Source organism: Macaca thibetana, chromosome 3 (assembly GCF_024542745.1).
Source record: "Macaca thibetana thibetana isolate TM-01 chromosome 3, ASM2454274v1, whole genome shotgun sequence".
Taxonomy (NCBI): domain Eukaryota; kingdom Metazoa; phylum Chordata; class Mammalia; order Primates; family Cercopithecidae; genus Macaca; species Macaca thibetana.
Genome location: NC_065580.1, coordinates 181,338,230 through 181,355,490, shown reverse-complemented (window position 1 = coordinate 181,355,490; position 17,261 = coordinate 181,338,230). Strand labels below are relative to the sequence as shown.

Here is a 17,261-nt window from a genome sequence, read left to right as displayed (position 1 = left end):
ACGACTATGCATTTAAGAACAATTTTCTTTCAGATTTGAGTATTGTTGGAAGCTATATATCAACTCTAGAATTTTCTTATTCAAACTGATGCCTAGAAAGGTAAAACAGAATGGGAAAACTTGCCGTCTCCATCTTATAATGTTTGTGAATAGACTTGGACTAGGCTGTGATAAATTTTACAAAATTACTCACATTGTAAGTTTAGACATATTATTTTACCACTTTCATGTGTGGAAACAAAAAGAACATTTATATAGTGAAGGGATAAAGAAGGGCCTTTGTGGCCAGGCACAGCGGCTCACACCTGTAATCCCAGCACTTTGGGAGGCTGAGGCGGGCAGACGATGAAGTCAAGAGTTTGAGACCAGCCTGGCCAACGTAGTGAAACCCCATATCTACTAAAAATACAAAAAATTTAGTTGGGCATGGTGGCAGGTGCCTGTAATCCCAGCTACTTGGGAGGCTGAGGCAGGAGAATAGCTTGAACCTGGGAGGTGAAGGCTACAGTGAGCCAAGATCGCACCACTGCAGTCCATCCCAGGGGATAGTACGAGACTTCATTTGAAAAAAAAGAAAAAAAAATAGAAGGGGCTCTGTGATCAGTTATTCAGGAAATACTTTGATACTGTGGAACATGGGACTGTGTTCTTAGATGTACCGCCTTGTTTGTAATACTTTAAAAGCCAAAAAAAAAAAAGAAAATATTTATATGCAAGAAGAATTAAACTTGTAATATTGAAGGATTTTTAGGTGTTTAAATAATTAACCAAAATTGTCATTTTCATTGCATTTTCCAGGCAATTAAGTTGGAATATGCAAGGTTGGTTAAGTTGGCCCAAGAAGACACCCCACCAGAAACCGACTATCGTTTACATCATGTCGTGGTCTACTTTATCCAGAACCAGACACCAAAGAAAATCATTGAGAAAACATTGCTAGAACAATTTGGAGACAGAAATTTGAGTTTTGATGAAAGGTAATTTAAAAATATAAAATTCTTATGCTAAAAGTGTTCTTTTTTTTTTTCATGCAGATTCCCAGGATAATTTCTTGAGTATTTATTTTATATATGCATGGGTACATATTTTAATAAATACATAACAATTTGGACTCAATGTGAACAGTTGCTGGAGTCTGTGGCCTTTTGAAGTTTGAACTGAGAATAACTTAGATCATTTTAATAAATTTTAATTGTGAATCAATCACTGCACTTACTACACTCAATATTTTAGAAACAAAAATGGGCTTCTCAACCTCTGTACTATATACATAGTTTAAATTAGATAAATCTTTGTTGTTGGGGCTGCCCTTTGATTGTAGGATATTTGATAATATCCCTCATCTCTTTGTTAGATGACAGTAGCAGCTCCCAAGTTGTGGCATACCAAAATATCTCCAGGTATTGCCAAATAACTCCTAGGGAAGCAAAATCACCCTTATTAGAGAATCACTGGAGAAAAGGTTTTAGTCTTGCAGATAAAATATAAACATTCTTTGACGTAAAGAGGAGGCTTAGAAAGGTTAAATTAGATGCACGCAGAAACATTTTCTCTGGAAAGAAAATATTCTATAGAAATTTCTGTAGAATTTCTGTAGAATATAGAAAATATTCTATAGAATATTTCCAGAGAATGTTTTCTCTGGATTATTAGTTTTATAAAGAATTATTCAGAAAGTCCTATAAAACTACTAATGTTAAAAATCACAATTTCATTAGAATGAATGACACTAGGAGACAATTTTAGGGCCCATGTGAAATATTAGAGTATTGAAAGTTATTTTCGTATATAAAAACATTGATGCTGTCTTGCAGTTCATTGTAATTTTAATTCTGAAATGATTATCCTTTTATGAATGTCTCAAAAATACTGAGTTAAAAGTGTGTAGTGAAGAATATGAGGGGAAGCAAAGCATCTGGATCAATCCTATCTTGCTAGGTATGTGCTGTGAAATGTAAGATTCTGTGCTAATACAAATAAATAGTTGTGAACAATATCTGATAGATGGTTGAATGCTCAATGAATGTTGGCCACTACTATTTGTATTAGTAGCAGTATGGACATGATTTATTTTGATACATATGACTGCAGAGAGTCAGAAATAGGGTTGTTGTGACCCTCGTTATCGGTGCTATCAGTGTACTGAGTTCCATTGGATCTATGCTGTTTAATTTGGAGAAGATACTAATGGAGTAATCACATTGACTTTTCAATCTTTTGCAATTATCTGACTATAACTAGTTAATCTGTTTTGATAACCTTACTTGTGCTTGAAAGACAGAGTTATACGCCTGTGAATAAATATATTTTGTAAGGATTTCTTTGTCACTGATTCTGATCATAAAATCCACTGGAATGTTTCCATTTTTACCTGAGATAATAGGCACATTTTAAACTCTTTCTTTTTAGTATTTAAGAGTAAATATGGGGCGGGGGGAGAAGATGCGGTGGCTCTTGAGCTTGGTTAATAGATGCACATTATTTTTTAAAAGTTTCATTTTTTTCCTATGCAAACTGTGTTAGTTAGAATGTAATTTAAAAGTCATATATCAATACAACACAGTAAATTTGAATTAGAGTTATTGCTCCTATCTTCTTTGTAATTCTCCAACATTGGTCCCAAAAATATTTTTCCCTTAAGGTTATTTAGAAGTTGTTTCTATAAAAAAGTATTGCTATTTTTGCTCAGTGTTTATGGCTTTTGCTTTTGATTTACAAATATATATATATACACACACACATATATATGTTTTTTTTTTTAAGGTGTCACAACATAATGAAAGTTGCTCAAGCCAAACTGGAAATGATAAAACCTGAAGAAGTAAACTTGGAAGAATATGAGGTAATGTGCTTTTTTAGAGGTAAAACTACAGATTTAGGGATTCTGTAATTCACTGATATTCCTTTCATTTCAGCCCAACGGAAGTAGAATTTGTTATGAATGATGAGTAAAAAATTAAGTTTCCAGGTCAATGCTCAAGTAATTAATAATTTTATAAATGATTTTAGGATTAACATGATGTGATAGCATGTAGACCAAAAAGTTTAAAATCAAAAAAGGAAGATTTTTGGTTTTCTATTTCAATGCTAGTTCTCAACTACTTTTTAAATGAACTTTTCTAGCTTAAAAATGAAGTAAAAATACATTGTTAATTTTGAAATCAACTTAGAAATTGCTGTTACATAATATTAACAAGTAATATTTATCAAGAGCCTACTATTTGCCAGGCATTTTTCTTTCTTTCTTTCTTTCTTTTTTTTTTTTTTTTTTTTTTGAGACGGAGTCTTGCTCTGTCGCCCAGGCTGGAGTACAGTGGCGCGATCTCGGCTCACTATGCCAGGCATTTGTCTAAGCACTTTACATGTATTAACTGATTTAATTCAGACAGTAACACTGTGAGGTGGATTGTGTTCTTATTCCCATTTGACACACGAGAAAATAAGGCATAGAACAGTGAAGTAACCTGCCTAAGGTTTTCACAGCCACAAGTTCACAGCTTGGCTAATAGAACCTACTTTAACTGTTGCACTACACTGTGCAGCTGTACACTGTGGGCTATATTTTTTCCTCACTTTGATTCATCAGATATATTTTGAGGAAGTTAGAGATTCATTTTAGTCACTATATGCCATATATATTTGTCATTATGAGACAGTGTTGTGTGTGAGAGAGCATGTACATAGGTACTTGTGTTTGTGGGATTTTTTTGTGCACAAAATTCTTTTTGTCAACTTTGGCTTTAAAATACTCTTTATTTTAATTGATGAATTCATACACCTAGTATTTCTTCAAGTTTTTAAATTTAACCTTATACATTGTCTTTTTTAAATTTACAAGTCTAGCAAATTTTACATTGTGGGGTGCGTTTGCTTAATATTTGGTTCCCTTTACAAACCTAATTATGGCACTTTAGATTCCCTGAACAATTAGTGTAATTCACTACATAGAGAAGAGGAAAGATAGAGCAAACACTCATTATTGATGAAAACCTTAGCTAGTTTGGCATATAAAGTAACTACCTAATTCACTAAAGAGTGTCTCTAAAAACAAAAATAAGAAATAATAAAACTGCAGCAAATATATAGAATTGTGAGCATTGAAAGCTTAAAATTTTTCTTATCAAAAACAAGGCAACGAGAATAAGTGAAAAGTAAAATATTGGAAAAGAGAAACAAAGACATTATTTGTAGTTTTTTTAATCTTGAAATTCAAATAAAATCTACAACTGATTTATTAGAACTAGTAAGAGAGCTTTGCAACATGCACACTTGTGTCAGATATCAGTTTTATTCCATTATGCCAGTAAAAAAGTGAGACCATTTACAATAGTATCTGAAACTATGGAGTATATAGAAATAAATTTAACAAAAGGTGCAGTTGACTTCTGTGGGGAAAATTATAATACTTATCGGGAGACATTAACAAAGACCTAAATAAATGGGCATACATATGGTATTTGGAAAACTTGATATTATTAATATGTAGATACCACTTTTCCCCCAAATGCTTTATAAATTCAGTGTAGGCCATATCAAAATTCTAGCAAGATGTTTTATGGAGCTTGATAAGCCGACTGAAAAATGTTATGGAAATGCAAAGATCCCAGTCCACCTCCTATCTCTGACAAGCAAATTAGTGAACAGTAGAAAGACTTTTTAATAAATAGTTGTGGAAATAAAGTTTGATTTCTTGTTCATTCCATATGCAAAAATTCATTTCAGTTGTGAAATGCTCCTGTGCAAAGCTGTTTAGAAGTCAACATAGGTAGAAGCCTAAAGACACTCATTTATCCATAAAAGGCACTCATTGACCAGATATTTTTGACCAGGATATGTAATCTAGAGCCAGAGAAATTCAAAATCTGTTTTATCTTGACCCTGAGGAGCAAGTGAAGTCATCTTTTAGTTAATAATGACTCCAAATCTGTACCCTTCCAATTGATTGAGAGCTCTACCTTTGTCCCCAAGATTGGTGTTCATGGGACTTGATTTTTAATTGTGACTTGATTCTGCACCACTTTCTTTAGTTTGCTTCAACGGACTGACTCATCATATTTTTATTCACAAACCTTCTCATATTCTAACTGCAGGGCCATTAAATCATACAAGTATTTAAATGACTTGTTTTTAGAGTCTGCATATTCCTCATATTTTTGGTCTTGCTCTAAGTTCAGGGTTCAGCAAACCATAGCCTGCAGACCAGCTTACCAACTGTTTTTGTAAATAAACTTTTATTGGAACATGGTCATTTGTATACATACTTTCTGTAGATACTTTCACACTGCAGTTACAGAGTTGAGTAACCGGAGATGAGGCTTGCAAAGTCTAAAACATTTATTGTCTGACCTTTTACAGAAAAAGTTTGCGTACTCACAACTTCCAAGGCAATTCTGATGACAACAAGGAATGACAGTTTGAATACCTTCCCCAGAAGAGCTAACTTTATTCTTGCAGGACAGATTTTACCTTTATTTGTTATTAATATCTAATAGCATGAAAATTATGTCTTGAAAATTGAAATTAAGGCTGGGTGTGGTGGCTCATGCTTATAATCCCAGCACTTTGGGAGATCAAGGCACAGGGAGTTGCTTGAGACCAGGAATTTGAGACTGGCCTGGCCAACACAGCAAGACCCTGTCTATACAAAACAGATTTAAAAATTAACTAGAACTGGAAGCGTGCACCTGTAATCCAAGCTACTTGGGAGACAGAGGTAGGAGGATTGCTGGAACCCAGAAGGTTGAGTCTGCAGTGAGCTGTGATCATGCCACTGCACTGCAGACCGGGCGACAGAGTGAGAGCCTGTCTCAAAAAAGGAAAAAAAAAAAAAATTTATATTCAAGGAGAATATGGTTGGCTAATAACGTGTCTGTGTTTCTTATTTTTGTTTATAATGTTTATATAAAAGCCTTAACACTTTTGTTATCAGTATTCTCTTTCCAATTTGTCTTATACTGAATTTCAGTTATTTTTCTTGAGTCAATTATTATAAAGTAAGTTAAGAAAATCTTGACTTCATTCTCTTTAAGAGTTACAGGATATCACCTTAGAATTATTTAGTCCTATTACATGCCCTGTAGTTGTTTGGGGGGTGGGGAGGGGCACTGAAATATGAACTGCAGCTGTTCTTTCACCGTATCTCATGTAAATAAACTATTCACCTACACACTTAAATTTACCACACATTTGCAAAGTTAAAAGGTTAAATAAATCTATCATAACTTTTTTTTAGTTTCTTAAAATTATGTATCAAGTATAAGTGTTCAAGCTTTGGTTCATACTCAGTGTAATAATTTCATATTCTTCCATGAGTTGATGTAGATACAATAATATTTCAATAATACGATTTTATACTGATGAATTTTTGAGATGACCTGATGGATTATCCTGCCTTTATATTTGTTATCTGCTAGTAAAATCTTTAATTTCATATCAATGCCTAATAATTTTTAGATTTAATGTTATATTAATAAATAGTCTTGTGTGCCAGAAAGTAAAGTCTTATTTTAGTTCTGATATATCTTCATTTTGGACTCTTTGTTTCTATTAATTCAAATAGTAGCAGAATAGTGTATTATTTTTGAACAGTTTCATAGTAGTTTTTAAATCTTATTTTGAACATTTTTAATTTTTCTTTCACTTACAGGAGTGGCATCAGGATTATAGGAAATTCAGGGAAACAACTATGTATCTCATAATTGGACTAGAAAATTTTCAAAGAGAAAGGTAAGGCAAAGTAGACAAATATGAAAAGAGCATAATTTTTGCACTTAATTCTATTCAGATATGACCTCATCCATGGAAAAGATTGTATTCACACACTGTATTTTTAATAAATGTTTTATTTTAGATCAGTTTTAAATTTACAGAAAAATTGCAAAGTTAGTGTAGAGATTTCCCATTTACCCCACATAAAATATATTTTCCATTAAAAAATCCATAAGGTCGGCATTAGTGTCTGTGTTTGTCAGCTCTCAAATACTACACTTGAGGCTGAGTCTCATCTTGATAGCACATTGGAGTGTTTTCTGTCTGTCTTTGTGAACTTTCAGGTACTATAAAAAGTGTAGCTGTAGAAAATTTTTGAGTACTGTGACTTTAAACAAATTTTGTATTAATTTTCATTTAAATTAAAGATAATCTTAAAGGAATATCTACTTATTTAATTAAACAATTATTTTAATTATTAAGAAGAAAGGATACATTTTGCTTTACTTACATTTTAGAATATTTACTAGTTTGCATGTATTTCTCCACTTATTTCTTAATGCATGTTGTTTAGCAATAACTTGACTAGTGATTGTTTGTTGAGGAAATGCTTTATTTTTGATGCAGTGTATATTGCAGCCAAATAAAAGGGATATTGAATTTTTCCTTTTTTTTTTTTTTTCTTAATGAAGTTTAAGAAGCTCCCACTTAGGTAATGATGCTTCTTTTTCAAAAAACAAAACAAAGATCAATGTTTAATTCTGGAGTTATACTGTCCAACATAGTGGCCACGTGACAAAACTTAAATAACTGACAATTTTAAAACCAAAGTTCAGTTCATCAGTTACACCAGCCACATTTCAGTAGTTCAGTAGCCTCACGTGGTTAGTGGCCTCTATTTTTAGCCAGCATAGAACATTTCCATAATCACAGAAATTTCTACTGGACAGTACTATTCTAGAGGACAGTACTTTCATTTTTATATTAATAGTTATCAAAATTTTTAAAGTTATCACACAAAAGGAAAAAGTAATGTTTTACTTAACAATTTATCTTAAGTACTTAAGTACAGATTATTTAAAGTCCTAGTCATTGTGCTGTTTATAAAATAATTTCGCTTTGGTCATTGATGTAGGACACTTATTTTGCTCGATACCACCATTTTATAAGTTATGTCCGTCAAGATTGTATTTCTTTAATAGGAATATTCAGATGTACTAGAATTTATAAGCTTTGTGCTGATTTGAGAGAAATAATATGATTGTATAATTCAATAGAGTAAGATTAAAAAAAGGCATTTCAGTGTTACTGATAAATCAGACTTCACAGAGATGTAGTAACTTTGTCAAGGTCAGGCAGCTAACTAGGAAAATAAAAATTAAGAGACCTCGTATTCTTGTATAATTTAATGAAATCATGTAAATACCAAATGTATACATTTATCTCAGTAAGAATTAAAAAGATGAAACTGCCACTTTGTATCTGTCTGCATAGCTTCTGTATTAGCTGTTCCCAGTTAACATATCTTAAAGGAATTTGAGATATAACTTGGAAATATGTTTAAATATTATAATTTGCTTGTCAGTTTTCAAATAGATGCTTATTCAGAAAGCTAATATTCTAGTATAGTAAATGCTTATCAAATTAGGAGGATTAACTAGAAAATCAATGGTGACAGATATTACTTATGGAATATCTTTTAAAGAAATAGTGGTGTGTGCGACTGTAATCCCAGCTACTCAGGAGGCTGAGGGAGGAGAATCACTTGAACCTGGGTGGTGGAGGCTGCAGTGAGCCATGATCACACCAGTGCAGTCCAGCCTGGGTGACAGAACGAGACACTATCTCAAAAAAAAAAAAAAGAATTTTTTTTTTTTACTGTAAATATAGCAGTTATTGTTGCTGGCTGTATATAAAATCTTGCCTAAAGGTTCTGTCAAAATTGTTTCTAATGAAAATGTAAACATTTAAAGCCTTGAATGAAGTACTTACTGATGGACCCTTGTGAGTCCTGAGAATAGTGAAGTGAAATCTATGATTTCAAGAACCAGCTAATTTTTTTTTTTTTTTAATGTTTTTGTAGAGATGGTGGTCTCACTCTGTTGACCAGGCAGGTCTTGAACTCCTGGCCTCAACTGATCCTCTCACCACCACCTCCCAAAGTGTTGGGATTACAGGCATGAGCCACCGTGCCCCACCCCTTTTCTTCCTTTTTTAAAATCTGATTTGAACTTCATAATATCTAGACTTATATTAATACAACACATATGCCTAATTCTATCACGTTTTTTTTTTTTTTTTTGAGACGGAGTTTTGCACTTGTTGTCTACGCTGGAGTGCAGTGGCGTGATCTCAGCTCACCTCAACCTCCACCTCCCGGGCTTCTCCTGCCTCAGCCTCCCGAGTGGCTGGGACTACAGGCATGCGCCACCATGCCTGGCTAATTTTGTATTTTTAGTAGAGGTGGGGTTTCTCCATGTTGGTCAGACTGGTCTCAAACTCCTGATCTCAGGTGATCTGCCTGCCTCGCCCTCCCAAAGTTCTGGGATTACAGGCGTGAGCTGCCACGCCCGGCTTCTATCAGCTTTTTTATGTTTGGGGGCTTTTTGTTTTTGCTTTATTCCACTAGGTTTCCCAGATTTAGAAGAAATCTTTCATTTTCCACTTCCTCTCTTTCCTTTAGATCTTCTTCTTTCTGTTTTTTTACATTTTTCCCAATAACTAAACCTGTCTGCACATAGAAAAGAACCTACGTTGTCGTTGAACAAACCAAATGATGTTTGTGATCATAAAACAGAGTAACCTGAGTTTTTCCTTCATGCATGTGGGACACTGCGTTCAACAAGTAGATTGTTGGTTTCACATTAGCTTCAATTCTGAGTTCAAATGGAAGACATTGGAAAATAAATACCAAGGAAGACAGAACTATCCGAATTTATCCGTTATTGCCTCTTTTCCCAGATTTTTTCTTAATTTGTAGCTCCTATTTTATTTTTTACTTTTAAGATATAACTGTCTCTGGGTTTCAGATGATAACTGTTGCTAAAAAGGTGCTCCCAAGCATACACTGCATCCGATGATATTTTTTATTATAATGTAGATTATCAAAACTTAAGCATATACTTAAAATGTTTTATAATTGTAGCTGACTTTGTTTCTACAAAGGTGAAATACTAATGTTATATGTTTCTTTTTAATTTTCAAGTTATATAGATTCCTTGCTGTTCCTCATCTGTGCTTATCAGAATAATAAAGAACTCCTGTCTAAAGGCTTATACAGAGGACATGATGAAGAATTGATATCACATTATAGGAGAGAATGTTTACTAGTAAGTTGAATGCATATAGTATGATCTTACCATTTTGTCTGACATTGGGCAAGTTTTCCAGACTCATATATAAGTGATGACTACATAAACTCTGATGGGATAAGAACATGATGATGTCTATAAACTGGTTCTAATCCCTTCAGATGGCAAAGTGCACTCAGTTATTTATTCTTTCCTCTTTATGAATCCCAAGTACTATAGGTGATAAATGAGAAGTGTTCTTAAAATAGCATCAGTTTGTTTACATTTCTGTATTTAGATTTCTTTATCACACTACCACTCCTTTTTTTGGTGGGAGAGGAAGGGATGCATAGATAAGTCTTTAAAAAAAGTTTTATGTAAGTCTATAAGAATATGCAGTCTGGGTGTGGTGGCTCACACCTGTAATCCCAGCACTTTGGGAGGCTGAGGCTGGTGGATCACTAGGTCAGGAGAACGATACCATCCTGGCCAACTTGGTGAAAACCCGTCTCTACTAAAATACACACAAAAATTAGCCGGGCGTGGTGGTGCACGCCTGTAGTCCCGGCTGAGGCAGGGGAATCGCTTGAACCCAGGAAGTGGAGGTTGCAGTGAGCCAAGATCGCGCTACTGCACTTCAGCCTGGTGACAGAGTGAGACTCCATCTCAAAAAAACAAGAATATGCATAGAATGTGTCAGAGTAATTTCTGTTTAACCTAAAAAAAATTGAATTTTGAGATATAAGAATAGTATAGCTGATTTTAAACATAAATACTACCAAAACCTGATGGTTCCTCTGAAACATTCAAAAAATGATATGATGTTTCTCATCATTTTTTGATAGTAACCTAACCACATTTGGTTATTTGTTTTACATAGGAATTTAAATGAAACCTCATCAAGATTACTTTAGTGTTCCTTTCAGGTTTATTCATATTATATATTTACAAAGTGTTAGGTTCTGAGGGATACAAATATGAGTAAGATGTACTTCCCGTCCTCAGAAAACTCAGTCTGATAGGAGAAATATAGAAATAATTGTTATGTTCTGGAATAAGTGTCATTATGAGAAATATGCACAGTGATATGCCTGAAATATTTGGGAAGAACCTTAAGAGAGAAGGTTCTTAAGATCTCATCTGAATCTTGATGGATAAATAGGAGTTTTATTCATGATAGAGAAGGGAGAATATTCCAGTGCACAACAGAAAATAAAGATAAATTCATTGTGGCTATCCAGGTTATGAGGAAGTGGGGTAAGGTGGAAGTGATGAAGCTGACAATACTTGTCGATATTGGTCAGATGATAAAGAAACTTATATGACATTCAGATGAGTTTGCACTAGTGTCAGTTTGATTAGGTTTGGCATGATGAGGTTTGTTTTCAGAAGATAATTCTGGTAATAATAGCATACTAGAGGATGAACAGGAACGAAGTAGATTGAAGTCAAGAACCTTAGAGGGGAAAGTCAAGGGATGGAGAGTGAGGGCCTCGACTCATGTAGTACGGTAGGTATGATGGTGAAGGAAATGAAAGCAGGGCATGTCATAGCTGTTGGGTGAGTGGAAAGAAGGAAATGGAAGAGTCAGAGCTGCCAAACTTTCTAGTTTTTCATTTAATATTAGGGAATCTAATAGGAGGAACAAGGTTGGCTTTGAACATGTTATATTTAAGAGATTTCCAAGACATTGTTTGATTCAGTGAACTTAACATTAAACTTGTCATTAAATTTTATATCTCATTTAATGCATACTTCCAAAAATTGTAATAAATACTTGAAGATTTATCTCATTTTATTCTCTTAACCCCTATGGTAGGAAGATAATAATACCCTATTATTAATGTAAAGAAAGTGAAGCTACGAGATTTAGCTAATCTGTTCCCGATTGGTGTATTAGTCCGTTCTCACAGTGCTATAAAGATACTACACAAGACTGGGTAATTTTTAAAGGAAAGAGGTTTAATTGACTCACAGTTCCATACGGTTGGGGAGGTCTCTGGAGACTTAAAATGATGGCGGAAGGTGAAGGGAAGCAAGGACCTTCATCACATGGTGGCAGGAGAGAGAAGTGCAAGCAGGGGAAATGCCAGATGCTTATAAAACCATCCGATCTCAAGACTCACTTCCTGTCACAAGAACAGCATCGGGGAAACTGCCCCTATGATCTGATCACCTCCCACCAGGTCTCTTCCTCGACACCTGGGGATTACAATTCAAGATAAGATTTGGGAGGAGACACAAAGCCTAACCGTATCAATTGGGTAATTGATTCATGGCCAAGTTGGACTTACAGCGCAAGGTTCTTTCCAAAATCAAAATAAATTGCACAAGAATTACGGTGTAAATATGTAAATATTTTTATTTGAAATTCAACTTTCAAAGTCACATTTATCATGCTGTAAACATAAGATTTTAAATAAGAATGCTTAAATATTATAGGTCTTATACCTGTATTTATCTCTTACGTTTCTTATTACATGGATTTCTCTGTTCTACTAGATCAGTGATCAGCACACTATGGCTTGTGCTCCACCTACCACTTGTTATTATAGATAAGTTAGATTGAAACATAGCCATGTACATTCATTTATATATTATGTATTATTGCCTTTGTACTACAAGCAGAGATGAATAGTTGCAACAGAAACTTTGTGGCCTTCAAAGCCTGAAGTAGGCCTTGTCTGGACCTTCACAGAAAAAGTTTGCCAATCCTCTTACAAATTGTAAGCTCCATGAGAGTTTTCTGTATTAATCACTTGAATGCCCCTGCATCTGGAAAAATTTCTGGCACATGGTGTTTACTCTGTAGGAAGTTTTTGAAGGGATAAGTGAATTGATTACCTTTATATTTCTGTATCAAGGAATACAATAGTATATATTCAGTTGCCATTTATGGAGATGAGTTTTTCAAAAATTAATATGGATTCTGAATTTCTTTATTTTAAAAACAATTATAAGTGCTTATAAAATTTTATAATTGGGGGAAGTTAATCTCTAGAGAAGAAAAAATGGCCCCTGTATTGATGATCAACATAAGCCAAACAATAGTGAAAAACACAATAATGTTCCATCCACCAGTGTTTGCTTTTGTTTCTGTTGTTGTCATATGCATAGCGTTTTCTAAAGAGAGGTTTTCAGTTCTAGGTAGGTTGAGATTGTTTTCTCTAAATACTGTTTGTTCTAATACTGTTTGTGAACATATTTATGTTGTCTTCCTTATTAATACTTACAGATGTTTAATTTAAAAAGGAAACAAAAACATATTCTTTTTTTTTTGCATTGCATTAAGAAATTAAATGAGCAAGCCGCAGAACTCTTCGAATCTGGAGAGGATCGAGAAGTAAACAATGGTCTGATTATCATGAATGAGTTTATTGTCCCATTTTTGCCATTATTACTGGTGGATGAAATGGAAGAGAAGGATATACTAGCTGTAGAAGATATGAGAAATCGATGGTGTTCCTACCTCGGTCAAGAAATGGAACGTAAGTTTAAACAATGGTAGTAGGCACCTGAGATGTCGGGATTAAACGCAGTTAGAATTAGATGTTATTTATTCTTGCCATTTTTTTTTTTTTTTTGGAGACGGGGTCTCGCTCTGTCACCCAGGCTGGAGTGCAGTGGCCGGATCTCAGCTCACTGCAAGCTCCGCCTCCCGGGTTCACGCCATTCTCCTGCCTCAGCCTCCCGAGTAGCTGGGACTACAGGCGCCCGCCACCTCGCCCGGCTAGTTTTTTTTTGTATTTTTTAGTAGAGACGGGGTTTCACCGGGTTAGCCAGGATGGTCTCGATCTCCTGACCTTGTGATCCACCCGTCTCGGCCTCCCAAAGTGCTGGGATTACAGGCTTGAGCCACCGCGCCGGGCCCTATTCTTGCCATTTTTTATATTAAATATAATATTAAGTATTATATTTAATTTCACATTCACATTACTCTTTTTCCATATTGATGAGCTAAGCTGGGTGCATTGCAGTTGCCATTTGTTTTTGTCTCCCCAAAATGGCAATTATCTTACCTATCACGGCAAGTTAATATTAGTAAATCATGTTGACAATGATCATGTCATAATTTCTATCTTTAGTTAGATTTAATTGTTTGTATTTGCAGCACACCTCCAAGAAAAGCTGACAGATTTTTTGCCAAAACTGCTTGATTGTTCTATGGAGATTAAAAGTTTCCATGAGCCACCGAAGTTACCTTCGTATTCCACGCATGAACTCTGTGAGCGATTTGCCCGAATCATGTTGTCCCTCAGTCGAACTCCTGCTGATGGAAGATAAACTGCACACTTTCCCTAAACACACTGTATAAACTCTTTTTAGTTCTTAACCCTTGCCTTCCTGTCACAGGGTTTGCTTGTTGCTGCTATAGTTTTTAACTTTTTTTATTTTAATGACTGCAAAAGACAAAATGACTATACAGACTTTAGTCAGACTGCAAACAATAAAGCTGAGAATCGCATGGAGCTCAGACTTTGTTTTAACCGGAACTGATGTATAATCACAGATCTAATTGATTTTATTATGGCAAAACTATGCTTTTGCCACCTTCCTGTTACAGTATTACTTTGCTTTTATCTTTTCTTTCTCAACAGCTTTCCATTCAGTCTGGATCCTTCCATGACTACAGCCATTTAAGTGTTCAGCACTGTGTACGATACATAATATTTGGTAGCTTGTAAATGAAATAAAGAATAAAGTTTTATTTATGGCTACCTATGTGTTTGTAAGCAGGTATATTGTATATTAGTGTATTAGTAATAATATATACATGAATTTTGTCTGGGGATTAAGATTGGACAATTAATAGATTAATACAGTCTTGATTCTGCTCTAATGGTAGCAAATTGGAAAATGTTTAAGTATTTGACACTTAAATTTATCTATATTTTTAACAAAATTCTTAAACTTAGTATGGCACCTGAGCTTGTTTTGAATTCGGTCAGGGTTTTTACTCAAGCAAGTGGTTGATTTTTTTAAGTCAAACTACACTGAAACTTTTAACCTTTTCTTAGATTAATTTTACTTTTTAAATGTATTTAAAATACATAGCAAGGTGATTATTTCAAGAGAATCCCAAAGTACTTGAATAAGGGCTATTGTAAAACTTAAAAGAAATATTTATATATACACATATATACACATACACACATGTATATATATATATATTCTTCATAATGGAGGACAATGTTTTGCAATATATAAATCATTCTATTTTTGTAAATTGTATATCACTTTAATTGAAAATGTTCTCTGCTAATTAATACTGTGAAACAAAATTGATGTTGTTTAACTAGAAGTTATGAGTATCTTAACTGCCTTTATTCCTTTTCAAAAAGGAAAAAGCTATAGAACATTTTGTAGATGAAACTACTGTTAATGAATTAATATTGTGAATGAAAATCAAAATCCATACTTTAAAGGTAATCATGTTACTAACAACCTATTTTTGAATTCATAAAGACTTCTTTATAAATGATGTTTTGTGAGCACAGTAAAATAGACCATTATACTATGTATATGTTTGATACAGCGTCGCCAAAACTAGTGTTGTTTCTAAGTGCCTCTCACAAAAGATCCTGGATGGAGGAGTAAGATGAAATATTATGCTATTATATGATACTGTTTGTAAAGCTACCAATGTGCTAGCAAGGTATTAATGACAAGGAATTATTACTGTTTCTGTTGTGAAGTTAGATTTTGCATATTGTATCTATCAAAATATGTTTGGGTTTAGATTTTAAGTTGTCTACTGAGCAGAATTCTGCATTGGTTTTCCAGTCCTGTTAAAAGTTTAGAAACTTCATATGTGTCATCACAGCTTTTGTAAAGTATCCTTAATATTTTATGACATTCTACCACGGTGGTAAAGTTGTTTGTGTTTGTGTGTATAATTGACTGCTGAGACACAAAGTGCTCAAACACTACATGGAAATTATTCCTTCAAAGGCACATTCAGAGAATCATGTCACTCTTGTGCTGAAGGTAAGTATTATAATTGTATTTACTATATACTTAAAACCCAGATTATTTATTCCTAGTAGTGAATTTGAAATAACTTATTTAAAGCAGTGACCTTTTTCAAGACCTACAGAAACAACGTATTTTAATATTGGTTTTTAATCTAATTGTAAGATTTAGATCACTGAAATTTCTTTCTTTTTTTTTTTTTAATATCCAGCTTTTAAGTTCAGGGTTACATGTGCAGGATATGCAGGTTTCTTGCATAGGTAAATGTGTCATGGTGGTTTGCTGCACAGATCATCCCATCACCCAGGTATTAACCCCAGCATCCATTAGCTATTCTAACTGATCCTCTTTCTCCTCCCAGCCCCCACCCTCTGCCAGACACCAGTGTGTGGTGTTCCTTCCACCATTGAGTCCAATATGTTCTTATCACTTAGCTCCCACTTAGAACATGCAGTATTTGGTTTTCTGTTCCTATGTTAGTTTGCTCAGGATAATCGCCTCCAGCTTCATCTGTGTCCCTGCAAAGGACGTGATCTCATTCCTTTTTGTGACTGCATAGTACTCCATGGTGTACGTTTTCTTTATCCAGTCCATCACTGACGGGCATTTAAGTTAGATTCCATGCCTTTGCGATTGTGAATAGTGCTGCAGTGAACATCCATGTGCGCATTTTTATAAGAAAACAGTTTACATTCCTTTTATGTAATATCCAGTTACGGGTTTGCTGGCTCAAATGGTATTTCTGTCTTTGGGTCTTTCACAATGGCTGAACTGATTTACACTTCCACCAACAGTGTAAAAGTGTTCCTTTTTCTCCGCAACCTCGCTACCATCTGTTGTTTTTATGACTTTTTAATAATAGCCTTTCTGACTGGTGTGAGGTGGTGTCTCATTGTGGTTTTTATTTGCATTTCTCTAATGATCAGTGATACTGAGCTTTTTTCATGTGTAGGCCTCATGGATGTCTTCTTTTGAGAAGTGTCTGTTCATGTCCTTTACCCACTTTTTAATGGTTTTTTTTTCTTGTCAGTATGGTAAGTTCCTTATAGATGCTGGATATGAGACCTTTGTCATATGCACAGATTGTAAAAGTTTTCTCCCATTCTGTAGGTTGTCTTTTTACTCTGTTGATATTTTGTTTTGCTATGCAGAAGTTCTTTAGTTTAATCAGATCCCATGTGTCAGTTTTTGCTTTTGTTGCAATTGCTTTTGACATCTTCGTCATGCAATCTTTGTCCATTCCTATGTCCTGAATGGTATTGCCTAGGTTTTCTTCTAGAGTTTTTATAG

General features: G+C 34.3%; 1 protein-coding gene across 7 annotated transcripts in view; it reads left to right on the top strand.

Moving 5' to 3' along the window:
- Positions 1-14,716, top strand: part of USP25 (ubiquitin specific peptidase 25) — a 143,971-nt gene extending 129,255 nt beyond the window's left edge. For 6 of the 7 annotated variants that reach the window (XM_050784793.1, XM_050784792.1, XM_050784790.1 and 3 more), the window contains 6 exons: positions 799-977; positions 2,764-2,842; positions 6,647-6,726; positions 9,914-10,037; positions 13,291-13,486; positions 14,110-14,716. In XM_050784793.1, the coding sequence (XP_050640750.1) occupies positions 799-977; positions 2,764-2,842; positions 6,647-6,726; positions 9,914-10,037; positions 13,291-13,486; positions 14,110-14,282 (831 nt within the window). In that variant the 3' untranslated portion in view covers positions 14,283-14,716. Of the gene's footprint in view, positions 1-798; positions 978-2,763; positions 2,843-6,646; positions 6,727-9,913; positions 10,038-13,290; positions 13,487-14,109 lie in introns of those variants that run through there. The other variant, XM_050784796.1, reaches the window with a different exon arrangement.
- Positions 14,717-17,261: the final 2,545 nt, after the last annotated feature.